The sequence below is a fragment of the Seriola aureovittata genome, chromosome 20, assembly GCF_021018895.1.
Source record: "Seriola aureovittata isolate HTS-2021-v1 ecotype China chromosome 20, ASM2101889v1, whole genome shotgun sequence".
Classification (NCBI taxonomy): domain Eukaryota; kingdom Metazoa; phylum Chordata; class Actinopteri; order Carangiformes; family Carangidae; genus Seriola; species Seriola aureovittata.
Window position 1 is genome coordinate 3,543,593 of NC_079383.1, and position 14,108 is coordinate 3,557,700.

At 44.5% G+C, this 14,108-nt stretch overlaps 1 protein-coding gene across 1 annotated transcript in view; it reads right to left on the minus strand.

Annotated features, from left to right (window-relative positions):
* Nucleotides 1-1,408: 1,408 nt before the first annotated feature.
* zeb1b (zinc finger E-box binding homeobox 1b) overlaps nt 1,409-14,108 on the minus strand; it is a 49,364-nt gene continuing 36,664 nt past the window's right edge. Inside the window, exons 3-8 of the mRNA XM_056364324.1 lie at nt 11,689-11,850; nt 10,382-10,584; nt 9,720-9,825; nt 7,552-9,254; nt 6,269-6,449; nt 1,409-5,555 (exon numbers count right to left, since the gene is read on the minus strand). Coding sequence (XP_056220299.1) covers nt 4,795-5,555; nt 6,269-6,449; nt 7,552-9,254; nt 9,720-9,825; nt 10,382-10,584; nt 11,689-11,850 — 3,116 coding nt within the window. The 3' untranslated portion in view covers nt 1,409-4,794. The remainder of the gene's footprint in view (nt 5,556-6,268; nt 6,450-7,551; nt 9,255-9,719; nt 9,826-10,381; nt 10,585-11,688; nt 11,851-14,108) is intronic.

The following is a 14,108-nucleotide window of genomic DNA, read 5'->3' on the forward strand; positions in this document are numbered from 1 at the left end:
GCCCAGCAGAACATATGGCAGTATCTTGGGTTGAAGTTGTGGATTGGACTGAAAGCCTGTAAAACGGCCCGGCGTCCTGAACACGCAGCCACAGGCGACACTGTGTGACCTTTGTTTTAGAGCGTGCCTCAGCGCTGCTGTGACCACTGCTAAAGACATTTATAATAGGCACAATTACAAGATGCTGCCTGACACAGTAATGTTGTAGTGAGAGCTGTTCTATAAAGCCCCTCCCCGCCCCCTCCTCATCTCCAGGAAGCTGAGTGAGTTTTCTGGGAAGACAGATGGGGAGAACTATCAAATATGTTCACCGGCTATTGTATCATTTTCAACTCCTCAACAGACTATGGATTTTTAGTCCATTCCATTATTAATTCATGCTGGTGGAGGGGCTGGGGGGGGCAGGAGGAGGGTCGACCCTTCTAGAAACCTAATCTGGATCAATAGGGTTGACCTTGGGCTGGGCTGCTACCAGGCAAACCGGACTTGGGGGGGGGGCTCTGACTGCTCACTGAGGACTATGTGCAGCTCCTTCATTCATATAATGCATCTTAGTTTTTAAAGAGCAGCTTGACATTTGGGGAAATACACGAATAAGTTTTTTTTAAGGAGAGATGGATGAGAAGATAAGAACATGCTAAACATGCTACAGCCTGCAGCTAGTTAGCTTAGCTAGCATTTCTGAAGACCCGGGGCTGATTTCATCTAGAACGACTTTGACTGTGACAAATAAATATTCAGACTTCAGATAGACTCTAAATTCATCCATTGCACAAAGCAGTTTAGTTCTTTACTTAATCCAGACTGCAGTACAATGAATTCTGGGTAAATTTAGACTGTTTTCAAAATAAAAAAAAATGGCCGACCGAGGAACTGCATTCAACCATTCAGCTCTCTTTGCTGTCGCCATTACAATGTCATCAAACCACAAATTATGAGCCAAGTTTTCCATTTTTTTTGTTGTTGGGTGCTACGTGGTCAGCGCAGGTGTCATTGATTGTTACCATGGTAACATTGGTCATTGGCCTGAGTTAGCCTAGGGGAAAGGTGTCTCATGTTTTTGGCTTAAAATTTGTCATTAGACGAATTTATGAGCAAATTAAGACTGGACCAACATGACAGACCAGCATGAAATATCTTTGTGAAACCATAAAGAGCATTATACAACAGTTGTATTGGATTGCATTAGACTGTACATAACAAAGTGGTCAGTGAATATACTGTGAGACTTATGCAAAGACATCTACAGTATGTTATAACAGTGACATTGCTTATATTTAGTCAGTTATTGAGCTCTGACAAACTGTTACGCTCTAATGAACAAACTGTGATAAACCTACAGAAACAGACTAATTTGGGATTTGGGGGGTGTAGTGCTGCATATAAATCACTGCTAACACACTCACAGCAACATCCACAGTATTTAATCAGGTTTTACAGCTGGTCTCTGTGAAACAGAAGTAATCTGATATTTTCTGTAGAAGACTTCTACACATTGACATGTTTATGAGCAACTCTCTTAAGACGTGAAGAAGTGAGGTATCAGTTTGATTAAATAATCCGAAGAAGGTCTATGTATTTTTAGCTGGTAAAAAAAAAACAGGACATTCAGGTTAAATATTAAAACCAACTTCTCAACATGTTGTTTGGTTTTGTTTTTATTGAACTGGTCCCTTGTGAGATTTTTAAATTGGAATATTTAGTTGAATATTGCAGTGCAAGTAACAGCTTAATATTGTGTGATTTCAAAACTTACTCTCAATGACAATATCATCACCAGGCAGCTTGTAATTGATGTATTTATTGTGAGATGGGGAGTCATAAAAAAATGAACAAAAAACAAAAACAAAAACAATCACTATAAAAAAAAAAAGATGAGGGTGTTAAAAGGGGGGGGCATATAAAAGTGGGGGTGGTCTTGACACTGACATATAAAGTAACAAATTGGCACAAATAAAAACATAAGAACATACGTCAATATTATTTTGGCTTGGCAAAAAAAGGACAGTTTGTGTGGTTAAGCATCATCCTTCAATACAACAGCACACACTCATGCTATTAGACATACAATTAGTTTTCAAGAGTTCAGTAGCTTTATATTAGAGAGGGGAAAGAAAACTAAACTAACATGAGAATGGATGCAGAGAGGTCACAGGTTCCAATTTTCAGGCTTGCAGGGTGCGAGTTTCTTCTTCTTTTTTTCCCGAGGAAAAACATAATTTTGTCTGTTTGAAAAACATACTTCAGTATGCCGGAGTCTCGTTTTCCAGGCGTGTAGTTATTTGCCTTCGAATCTTTTTTTTTCCATACTAAAATATATTATCGTATTAATACAAACTACAGTATTGTACACTACATAGTGTAATAAATAACCATAAAGAAATATAAAAAAATAAGACACATAAATATAAAAGTTCTCTATGACTAAACAGACATACCCATCTCGTTGGGGGTGGGGATAATACTGCCATTGCTGAAAACGTACAGCACACACACTGAAACAGAACATAACAACAAACAAAAGACACAAAAATAATACTGACAGGTAAAAAGTTTGTTGAATTAAACTCCTGGGATTCGTATTTGCCTACGTTTTGTTACCTGAAGAGACGTCTGAGCGTTTCATGGTGTGTTAAAACAAGTGCACTGAATGAGCTTCGAAAAAGGCAGGACACAGTTAACAATTAGAGATCATACTTCATCATCATCATCATCATCATCATCATCATCATCTGTTTGAAACATGTGCATTGTAACTGTTTTAGTCGCTCAGAGTAGAAATAAAAGCGAGTCATCTAAAGTCTACGGTACATGGATATACGTCAGGCAGATTTCTGCTCTCTCAGGTGTGGTGAGCCAAAGTCAACAGTATTCCGGCTTATTGGTTGATCTGGGACCCGGCAATACCTGATCATAGCTGCTAAGCTTCAACAGCAATATTCTGTGGCACTTTTGATATGCATGTTTGTCTTGTTTTAGTTTGATTTTTTTGCATAAGGCTCGGAGAGGGGGGGTTGGGGGGGTATAGGGGGGTCAGACAGTTTTCTACATCACCTTTCTGCTCACTCTGAACATTTAAAGCAATAGTTTGACATTTTTTGAAAATTCACTTATTTGCTTTCGTGTTAAGACTCAGATGAGAAGATAGATCCCACTCTCATATTTGCACAGTAAATAAATAAATACTAAAACCAGGGGGAAACGGCTAGCCTGGCTCTGTCCAAGAATAACCCCCTTAAAACCCCAACCATTACAGTTTGGTTTAATTGTTTTAAACAGAAGCTACAACATTTTTACTTGTGAACTTTAGCTAGCTTCTTCTTCTTTGGGTTTTATTGCCATTTGGTAAATCAGCTTACAGCTGGTAAATCAGCTTACAGCTGTTTTACCACCAGCTACTGGACTGGAGTGTGCAGCAGTAGATAGGCAGGAAAAAACACATCTACCTGTGTTCTGGTCTTCATGCTAAGCTTAGCATCTACTGGCTGTAGTCATGTATCTACTGTACAGGTGTGTGACAGGTATACAGTGACCAGACGTCCTGGTTTGTCTGGGATTGTCCCAGTTTCAAGCTGTAGGGTTGTAAAAAAAAAAAACCCTACGTATTTTCAGCCCATACAGATGTTTATCATGTTCTGTTCCACTCATTATTATCCAATATAAAAACATAAACAATGCACCGTGTGTATGAATTCAACACTGATTGGTCTGTATGTGTGTCAGTCAATCAATGTGTCGTTGTCAAGGCTGTTGCTAATCTATAAGTCATAGGCAAGTGTCATAGTCCATGATGCTGGCGGCTCTTCCTGACAGAACCAGTATGCTAACAGTTAGCTGTCATAATAGTCAGCTGTCTAAAAAGCTCCAGGAGGCTTACTCCTGCCTTAGTAAGGTACCCGACAACGGAAATGCTGCATTCATGGCGTCCAGGTGTGCTAAGCTCTGAAATACATGCGGTACACTTAACAGCCCTGGTTTGTTGGTTTGAAAACATGGTCACTCTGGATTGGTACTGATCTTCTCATTTAACTCGCAAAGAAAGCAAATAAGCGTATTTCACAAAATGTCAAACTATTCCTGTAAAAGATACTTTGACATCAATGTGTCTAAAAGTCTAAAAGGAACTAAACAACTGAAAAGACCCATCCACCCTCCACTGTTTTTCTTCTTAAGGCTCACAATCCAATCAAAACAACACCAAAAAAAGAAAAAAAGTAAAAGTAATGCTAACATCTGCTAGCGTGATGGCGATATCTAGTGCGGTAATACTGAAGGGTAGACAACACAACTCAACTGCTTAATCCAAGGTAAACCAAGCCACTTGTAGTGCACAGGATTTTTCTTATTTTCCTTCCAACTTAATAAAATACTGACTTTTTTGTTCATTGGCAATAAAAAGGTATAGAAATATCTCCCAACTGTACAGCTTTCAAAGGTTAAAATATGAGTGATAAAATTAGTAACACTGATAAAAAGAAATGACCCAAGGTGTTTTAGTAATAAAACATTATCTAAAACATGTCGGCTCTAGCTTCCAAAGTCTGTATAATGCATTTCCTTTGTTAAAATTCATGTTCGTCTTCATCTTTTTCTTTACAAATGGATTTTTCTAACAGTGAGAAATCGTTCTCCTGTGGAAAAGTCACTAGTATTTTTTCAGGCACACCTGGATTTCTACACAGTAGTGAACTGAAACGAGCTGTCAGAGCGACCAGACATCATCTCCTGCTTTCTTCCTCTGCTCAGGGAGAGGAGGACTCTGATTGTGTCTCATGGAGGAGTCTGGTTCCTCTTTTAGTCAGTATCTCCTTCCTCCTGCGGCGTCTGCTTCTCGTCTTCAGAAACTGTGTTCCTGTTTGTTTCGCCCCCGCTCTCCTCTGTGACCTCCCCTGTTTTCCCCTCTTCCGTCACCCCTCCCTCTGTATCCATCACCCCCTCTTCCTCAATTTTGACTTCCTCCTCTTCTTGAACACTCTCAAGCTCCTCCTCCTGCCTCGTGTCAGTCTCCTCCTCCTCCTCCAGTTTCATCTCCACCTCTGTTGTCTCCTCCTCTCCTCCCTCTTCCACTGTTACTCTCTCCATCTCCTCCTCGTTCCTGTCCCCGTGCTCCTCCTCCTCCTCCTCATCCCCTCCTTCGTCGCCTATCTGCACTACCTGGATTTCGTCCATGTCCACCATGCCTTCCCCCTCCTCCTCCTCCTCCTCCTCTTCCTCGCTCTCCTCATCCTCTCTTGTGCTGCTTCCTCGCTCATCCAGATCCAGCTGGGAGGGGACCAGGATCTGCGCCTGTGCCTGGCTCAGGGCCTCCAACTCAGCCTGGACCTCGCCATCCACCTCGGGGCTCTCCCGGCCTCCTCCTTGGTTCTGCGTCTCCTTCTTGCAGTAGGAGTAGCGGTGGTTCATGTGCTGGGAGTAAGAGCCCGAGTGGGAGAAGCGTTTGCCGCACTTGTCGCACTGGTATGGTTTCTCCCCCGAGTGGAGCCGCATGTGTTCGATCAGGTGGTGTTTGTGTTTGAAGGCCTTGCTGCAGATGCCGCACTCGTGAGGTCGCTTCCCTGCAGAGGAAGACAAAAGGAATATATAAGTCTACATATTTAAGGAAAATGAAAAATTCTGATGAGTGAAAAGCAAAGACATGGGAGGAAAACACCCACACTGTCGCATGAAAGGTGCCAAAGCTTGAGAGAGCCTTTACCCATATCTTTGACCAATGTATCCAAGGAAAACATTTCCAAACAACACAACAAAATCACAACGATTGTGCTTAAAAACCTTCAAGGAAACTTCGCCCAGGCAGAGAGCAGCTAGTTTCACCTAGGATGAGGTCATCTGGAGCTGAGAACAGTGTTTGGACGCCAGGTATCAGAGTAATAAAGAAAGAAAAAGCTGAAACGCCTCTGAGAGCAGTGACCTGAGCTTGGCCACGGAGTCATCCTCTCAGAGCAAAATCACTACCAGAGCTCGCCTCTTGCAACATTTGGTGCTTCACATGAGAAGCTGGCAGTGCAGAGGTGGGGAGTTGGCGGAAAGAAATTCTCAGACCTCTTCTGTGCATGTTGAGTAATACCTGCTGGAATGGAGGTGTCCACCCCTCTTTACACTGTAGCTCGCACTCTGACTCATCTTTCCCAGGACTCAAAAGCGAGCAATGGTGAGACAAGTTCCGGCTCTATGTTGTTTTTTTTTATTTTTCTTTTTTTTATCCAAGGTCCATCTGTGACCGTTGGCTGTGTCTGTGTGTCGGGAAACAAAGAGTGTGAGTTTATACCTGTGTGTTCGTATTTGTGTCTCAGCAGCGAGCTGCTCTTCTGGAAGATCTTATCGCACAGGTCACAGGCGTACATGCCACTGTCCGTCTTCTTCATCTTCTTCCTCGGAGGGCCTGAGTCTGAGTCATTCTGCTCCTCCACAGCGGACACACCCTCTGAGCCCGTGTCTGGTTTCTCCTCCTGGAGAATATGAGAAATCATATTAACACACTGGTAGGAATTCAAGCCCAGGTTTTTCTGCTTGTTTTATGGCAAAAAGACAATGAATGAGTCAAAAACAGAACAGTGTATGTGCTTTGCAGGAAATGATGCTGTGTCATTCCCTACTCATACTCTCTGGACACTTTACCATCTTTCCTTTGCCTGAAACATAAACATACTGTTCACTTATGAGTATACCTGCAGCTTTCTCCTGCCCCTGTGCTAGAACAACTCATCCACTGATGCAGTGAAAGAGGATGTGAGGCATTATTAAGGAGCGGATATATATACACAAGGCTCTTTTTTACAAGGCAGGTCTATGCCAATCCACTTAACACGAAAGTATAATACAACAACAATAAATCAATGAGGCAGGCAGAGGTGTAGCGTTTAAACAGATTCCAGCGGATCAATAGGGGCTCTGCAGTAAAGTGCAGCCTCATGTCATCTGGGCGACAGCCCAGGAAGATCACTCACACACCCAGTGAGATCTACATCCATCATTAGGGGCGCATTAGGTGTCTGTACAATGAAGAACTATTAAGGGCTATCATTTTTACAAAGAGCTGGATTCTGACATTTCTATATATGACTTATTGATTAGGTTTTGGATGCTTTCAGACTATTCATCATGTTCTAGTGGTTTTGAACAATGAGAAGTAATGATCTGGACTGAAGAGTTTGACTGATCACTGTGAAAGGAGAAAAGCCAACTTGATTCCAGTCCACTTGCTTCTCAAAATGGATACTGGATAAGACAATGAAGCAGTTAACCTGCTTCTGTACAAAGATAACAACATCTGCCTACTAGCACTGATTTAACATGTGATATTTTGTTACATAACCACACATTAATCCATGTGTTGGTTTTAGAGTTTTACAGGTGCTGGTAGGTGGATTTCGTTACTTTTGGACAGAGCCTGTTCACCTGTTCCCCACCTGTTTCAAATCTTTGTGCTAAGTTGAGCTAAGTGGTTGACAGTAGCTTTGTATTTAGAATATGTGAGAGTGGTATCAATCTTCTCATCCAGCTCTTGGCCAGATCAGCTGTTGCTGCACCGGGACATGAATGGCTGCTCACCTTCACTCCGTTGAGGTGGATGGTTTCGTGCATCTCCGTCCCCGCGGGGCTGTTTGCTGTAGTGGTATAGGTGTAAGCCAGCTGGGGGATCAGGATAGTCTGTTTGTTGTTGGTGGCTAGAGCCCTTAGGCATTGCATTGTGGTCACAATGTCGAGGGGTTTGGCACTTGGCTGGCTGGCGTACAGTGCGACCGGGCCTGCGCCCATGGCTGAGAGTGGCGATGCCTCTTTCTTTGTGCAAGTTAAGTTTAGGGGTTGATCCTGATTGGTAGAGCGAGAGGAAGGGGAGGGGTAAACGCTGGCTTTGCCCACCACTCTCTCCGCTTCCTCTCTGGGGGGCTTTGGCAGCGACAGGTCAAGGGGTCCCTCGGTGCTCTGGGGGGGTTGGGCTGGTACCGGACCTCCAGCTGTCAGGTTTAGTGGCGAGGGGGAGGCCGGCGAGCTGTGAGCACCGTTGATCTCTGCTGGGGTGGCCTCTGTGGGGCTGTCCTGGGTCACAGAGGGGCTCATAGTGGATGTGTCCTTCCCTGGGACCAGAGACACCACACTGTTAGCTTCACAGGTGTCCTCTTCTTCTGAGGGGGGTGTTGGAGCACCCAGTGATATCTGACCCTCCTGCATTTTGTCAAACCACTTCTTAACCACATGGATAGGCAGGCTGACTGAGTCAGAGATCTTTGCCAGCTCGTCCTTGGTGGGCTCTGCATTTAAGGCAAAGTAGGCCTTGAGCAGGGACAAGAGGTTCTTGGGCTGGTTGCAGAGTCCTCCCTCTGACAGCAGCGCAGCGACAGCAGACTCAGACTTATCCAGGCCTGCTCCGTTCAGCCTGAGACCATCCTTCTTGCAGTGCTTGAGGGCGTGGAGTGTTTCCAGCCCACCGGGACAGTTATCACACAGGAGACAAGTTTTAGTGGTCTTTTCCTCTTTCTGTTTAGTCTCATTGGACCTGCTGCCTTTGATTGTAAGATCTTCTGGGAGTTTCTGGGACTTGAAGATGTCAGTGGTGGTGTGAGCTGGTGAGACTGGCTCAGGCTCTTTCTTCAGGTTTTGGGCTGTGAGCTGGCCCTGGTCCAAACTGTAGTTTATAATGATTTTTGCATTTCCATCCTGACCCACAATAGGCAGACTGATGGCTGAGATGAGCTGCTGCTGTGGGGGGTGGAGCATTCCAGTGGTTAACCCCGAGTTCACCTGCCCCTGGCCTTTGGCATTGTTTTCCAGCACCTGACGGATGACATTCCCGTCCACCGCCACTTTGAGAGCGTTCTGCAGGTCCGCCAGGTTGATGCTGATGGGCGACACCAGCCCCACAGTGGGCAGGACCACGGCCTGCACTGTGCCCTGCAGAGGAGCTGCTGCACCGCCGTTGAAAACCCCACCGTTCATGGCAGTCACAGCTGGGGATGTTATCACCGTCGGCTTGTACTCGTAGTCCATGGGCTCAGTCTTGATCTGGTTCAGAGGCAGCTGCTCCTGCAGGGGCTTGCTGTGTTCCAGCTTCTCTCTAATCTGTGTGCGGAGGACTGAGGGCGGTGTGGGCAGCACTGGTGATGGACCCTGGGTCTGGGTTTTGGTGTTCCCCAGCCGCGGTCTGCCGTTAACTGAGATGACGCTGATGCACTTCTTACTGCTGATGTGGGAGCTGTATGAACCTGAGTGGGAGAACCGCTTCTTGCAGTTGGAGCACTCATAGGGTTTCTCTCCTGAATAAAACCACAATATGTATGAGAGAGAGAAATAAAGAGGTGGGTGGGGGGAGAGAGAGAAACAGATTTCCATTAGTGAATGAAGCTAAATGAGCAAGCTAGGCTATGAGCACTACGGCAGGAAAGAGCTCTAATGCATTTCAATGATGCTTAAACGCTGATGAAATGGCACCACTGGGAACTGCCCTTCTCTAATTGCTGTCCCATAATGCAAAAAGAAACACAATTATAGCACATTAAGGAATAGCACACAATGGACTGAAACACAGTGAAGGGGATCTAAATACAGGGAATTGGCTAAAATATAAATAAAACATAAATATTAGTTCAATGGAAACTGAACCATCTGCGGCCAAAAGAGAATCATGGCAGATGTGTACACTAGGCCCGCTGTAGTACATGCACACACCCATATACTGTATAAACAGAGCGTTGCCATGGTGACAGGGGTTGTCCACTCACCGCTGTGGATGCGTAGGTGCTCCTTTAGATGGTGCTTGTATTTAAATGCTTTGCCACATTCAGTGCACTTGAATTTACGATTGCCGCCCGACTGTGTGATGTGTCTCTGTGAGTCGAGGGGAGAGGGGTCACTCAGCGAGATACACAATGAAAACACAACCTTTGAACTGATACTAATTCATGTCACAATGTCATTAATCAATCGGAGGCAAAAGTTCATGTTTATTTATCATGTTTGGAAGAGAGCTGAAAAGAAGCAGGACTCAGCTTCAGGGGTTGAATCATGTAGAATCACTTTGTCATGAGATAACTACAACACAAGTGGTGCGCTGCTGAGACAAATCACAAGTGATCCAGTATTTGAAAATGAAAATCTTCTGCGCAGACTGATCCATATAAATAACAACACATTAAACCACTAGTTGGTGTCAGTCTTTTAAAATATTTATGTTCATGTGTTGACTTTATTATTACCAGAGAAGTAGAACCATCTTAAAAGAGGTTTTCACAAATCATCCAGCTGCATGAAGAATTTAAATCCAATAAAAAAAAACAAAACTGTATTTTCACTAACAACTTAAAGCATTGAGAGCAAAAGAAATCTGATCAGTTTTCAGTTAAACCAGTGAATGTGTTTTGTCAGTATCCAGTCCAGTGTTTACCTGATCTCGTCCGGCCTTGTGGACTGTCATGTGCCTCTCCAGTTGAGCACGGTACGCGAAGCTGTAGCTGCACTCGGGGCAGCTGAAGCTCTCTTCGGTCTTCTCGTGCCGGTACTTGATGTGTTCCTTCAGAGAGCTGTAACGCTTGTAGCCACGAGCGCAGTACGGGCAGGTGAGCAGCTGAGAGAACGAGTCAGGAGTTCCTGAATGAAAAAAAAAAAAAACACACACACACAAAAGGAGAGATTGTAATGACAATGGAGAGGACTGGGCTGAAAACACATGGTCAACAGGGAGGGGCCAGGCTCTTTGATGTTCCACATGACCTGCTGCAGTAACACCCCTCTGCTATTTCACCAATCACTGAAAGGTCCTCCCCCACAGGTAAACAGCACCCAGGTAAGATGGATAAAAGCTGGTGACTGATCTGTGGTAACGCCTTCCTGTCTTTGTAAAATATTACACTGCTTTGCAAAAACAGGACTGCATTTTATTTTTGGTTTTATACTTCTTGCAGACACAAAGCTGGCGATTACAGCGTTCACACCTGAGATTCCATCGTCTGATTGCCTATTGTGTGTCAGAAGTGTTTCAAACACACCTACGCATGTTAGGAAAAGTGAGCTTGGTAAACAACTGCCACCTGCCTGGATCCAAGCTGGTGAGCAGCAGGGTCTCAGTTGCCTGGCTCCCACACAGGTAAAGCATTACTTTGTTAACAGGTGATGTATTAAGTTTCCCTGTGGGACAGGTGAGGGCCTCGGGATGGGAATGGACACACATTATCGCCCAGGTAGCTGTGAGTCAGAGCTTGCACAGACGTGACAAATTTACTCAGGTGTTGCCGTTTCTCTCCCTCCCCCTCCCCTCCCCTAACCCCCCTCTCTTTTTTCCCCCCTCTGTGGTAGCAGGTGAAAGGCAAAAGCCCGGGAGCCATAAAGAGCCCAGTGTGCTGCACTTAACAAATCGCGGCGTGTGTAATGATGTTTGAGAGTGGCGTTAATGGGGTGGAGTTAACACCTGAGGTGAGACGGGGAGCAGGTAGAACCAACCCCAGGGGGCGAGTAATTACTGGGTAGGTGCAACAGCTCATTGACTGTGAGCTTGCAGGTGGAAATACTGGTGTTTATTTTAGTGTGAGTGTGATTTAAGGGCACTACATCTGCTGCTGCTGCTTGTGTGCAACAGTAACAAAGATATGAATCACATTTAAAGCAAAAGAGCAAATAACAGTATTTCTGATTTTCTTTTCTTGGTTGACGTATGAGACGAATGGGCTGTGATAACTGTTTCTTGATGTCCTTTACCGTTCTCATCGTGGACACTGGCATCGGGGGTGCCCTGTCGCTGCGGCTCGTCCTCGGGGGCTTCTGGGTAGATGACCGCTGTGTCTCCTTGCTGGAGCATCTCCTCCACCAAGGCGTCTGTGCTCACATCATCCTCACCATCTGACACACCATCCTCCTTCGCTGTGGTGGGTTAAAAAAAAAAAACACACACACACACACACACACACACACTGATTAGAGTCATGCCTGCAAGAAGGTACTATTGGTCAGTTATTTCAAGACTTACATACCTTTCTATCGTTGTAGGTTATACACATGACACCTCAACCTTTGTATATGAAATGTGATATTCCAATAATGTCACATTCAGTGTCTCTATAGGTGAACGGGATCCTTGATCATGACATGTTCACCAGCATGGAATGAGGCATGCAGTGCCGACGGGAAAAAAAACAAACATCCTGAGTGCTGTTGTTCATAATAGGACGAGAAAACTAATTAGCATCAAAGGCCACAGGCTACTGTATGAGCATCGAGCTCTTTGTAAGAACTGAATGGCAAGCCTCTATTCACAATGTTGTTAGGTAAGGTACTTGTTGAGACAGAGAATGATAATTAGGTGATGAATCTTGTCCTGATGTACTGCGGCGGATAGACATCACACACACGCACACATGCATGCACGCACACATGCACGCATGCACGGTGCTCTGCTCTCTGGAGAGGCTTGGCCTTCAGACTGTGCTTAATATCCAAGTGAATGAGATCCTGCATGTGGGAGCTGAGTGTGTTCCTCCTCCACATCACATGAACCTGGCTAGCTAGTGTAACGAGCACTAATTACTGAGCAGCGGCTTTTAGAGGAAGTGTAACCTGAGGATGGAGTTTAGGATGCACTAAAGCTTCCTTCCCTCTTTCTCTGCTCGCCCAGCGCTTCCTGAATTGGAGCCAGAAGCAAGTATAGTGTGTCTGCGATTAAACCGAGCATTATTCCTCTATGGATATGTTAGTGTGCCTATGCGTGTCATTACAGAGAATAATTACAAGAGTGTGCTATCAGCTAAGAGCAAAGTTAGGCTACTGTGAATACTGTGGTGATGTTTACAAGGCAGATGTTCTATGGATTGATTTAAACGCTCCCCCTGTTTAGTTGAGATTTGAGAATTGTGTTTTGTGAATTGTGCACGTTGAAAGACGGCGCCAGCTGTGTTCTCCTCGGAGATGGGAACAGGTGTAGCACTTCATGACTCACAGACGCACAGTGAATACCAGTACTCTTACACACAGCCCTGCTCTGGCTTCCTCTGGTGCACCTTAACAAAGCAGTGAAACAATATGAGCACAGTCATTTGTTGCTATGGTTATTAAAGACCATTCGAAGAAACCTCCCTCCCTGAAACAAACCCGTGAGAGATGATACAGAGAAAGAGGATGTCTGCTGCTGAATGTGTGTGTGTGTGTGTGTGTGTGTGTGTGTGTGTGTGTGTGTGTGTGTGTGTGTGTGCGCGTGTGTGTGTGCGTGCGTGCGTGCGTGTGTGTAAAGCAGGAGCCAACAGCAGGTGCTGAGAAAGTCAGATTGAGGAATTCTCATCCCACAGTGGAGGGTCAGGAACACATTAAGGGCTGCTAACCCCGATGTATCACACAGCTTTTCTCCCATGACCTCAACAGCATAAATAACAACCCCTAGACATGTTTGCCACATTTTATGATATATGCTCATTTTCTTTTATTTTTTTTAAAAGAGTTGGGTGAAAAAATCAATACCACTCTCATATCTGAGCATTAAATATGATTCTTGTATTAGTTTGGACCAGTTTTGACTAAAGTGTCTAAATAGAGATCAAACCCTACGAAGGTTTTCATGCATACAATCCCATTAACCCTGGTTATTCTAACTCTGAACACACAGTAAGGCCAAAGCAGTGAAAGAAAGCTAGAGGTAGGCACATGGATAGAGGATGAACTTCTCTCTGCTGCTCACCTGTTGGCATCAGACGCCATACTGGTTTTGCATCGGGATATGAAAAAAAAAACGTCACTGTGCTGGACTACTGAGAGCGGGCAAAACAAGCCATTTAACTGGCTGACTGAACTGGTGGCGTGTGGAGTAGAAAAAAAAACAACATAATACAATAAACAAACAAAACATAATGAGTATATGAGATGCTTAAAACTGAAAACAAGGTGCAAAACAAATACAATATCATAACTTTCGTCATACACACACAAAAAAAAATGTATTTGGTCCATAATTTGGGTTAAGATAGTGTTCAGTTAGCTAAGCTTAGCATGAATTGGAAACCAGTGGAAACCGCTAGCCTGGCTCTCTGGCCCTTGTTTCCTGTCCTTACGCTAAGCTAAGCTAAGCTAAGCTAAGCTAAGCTAAGCTAACCAGCAGCTGGCTGTAGCTTCATTTTCAAACTATCCCTTTAAAT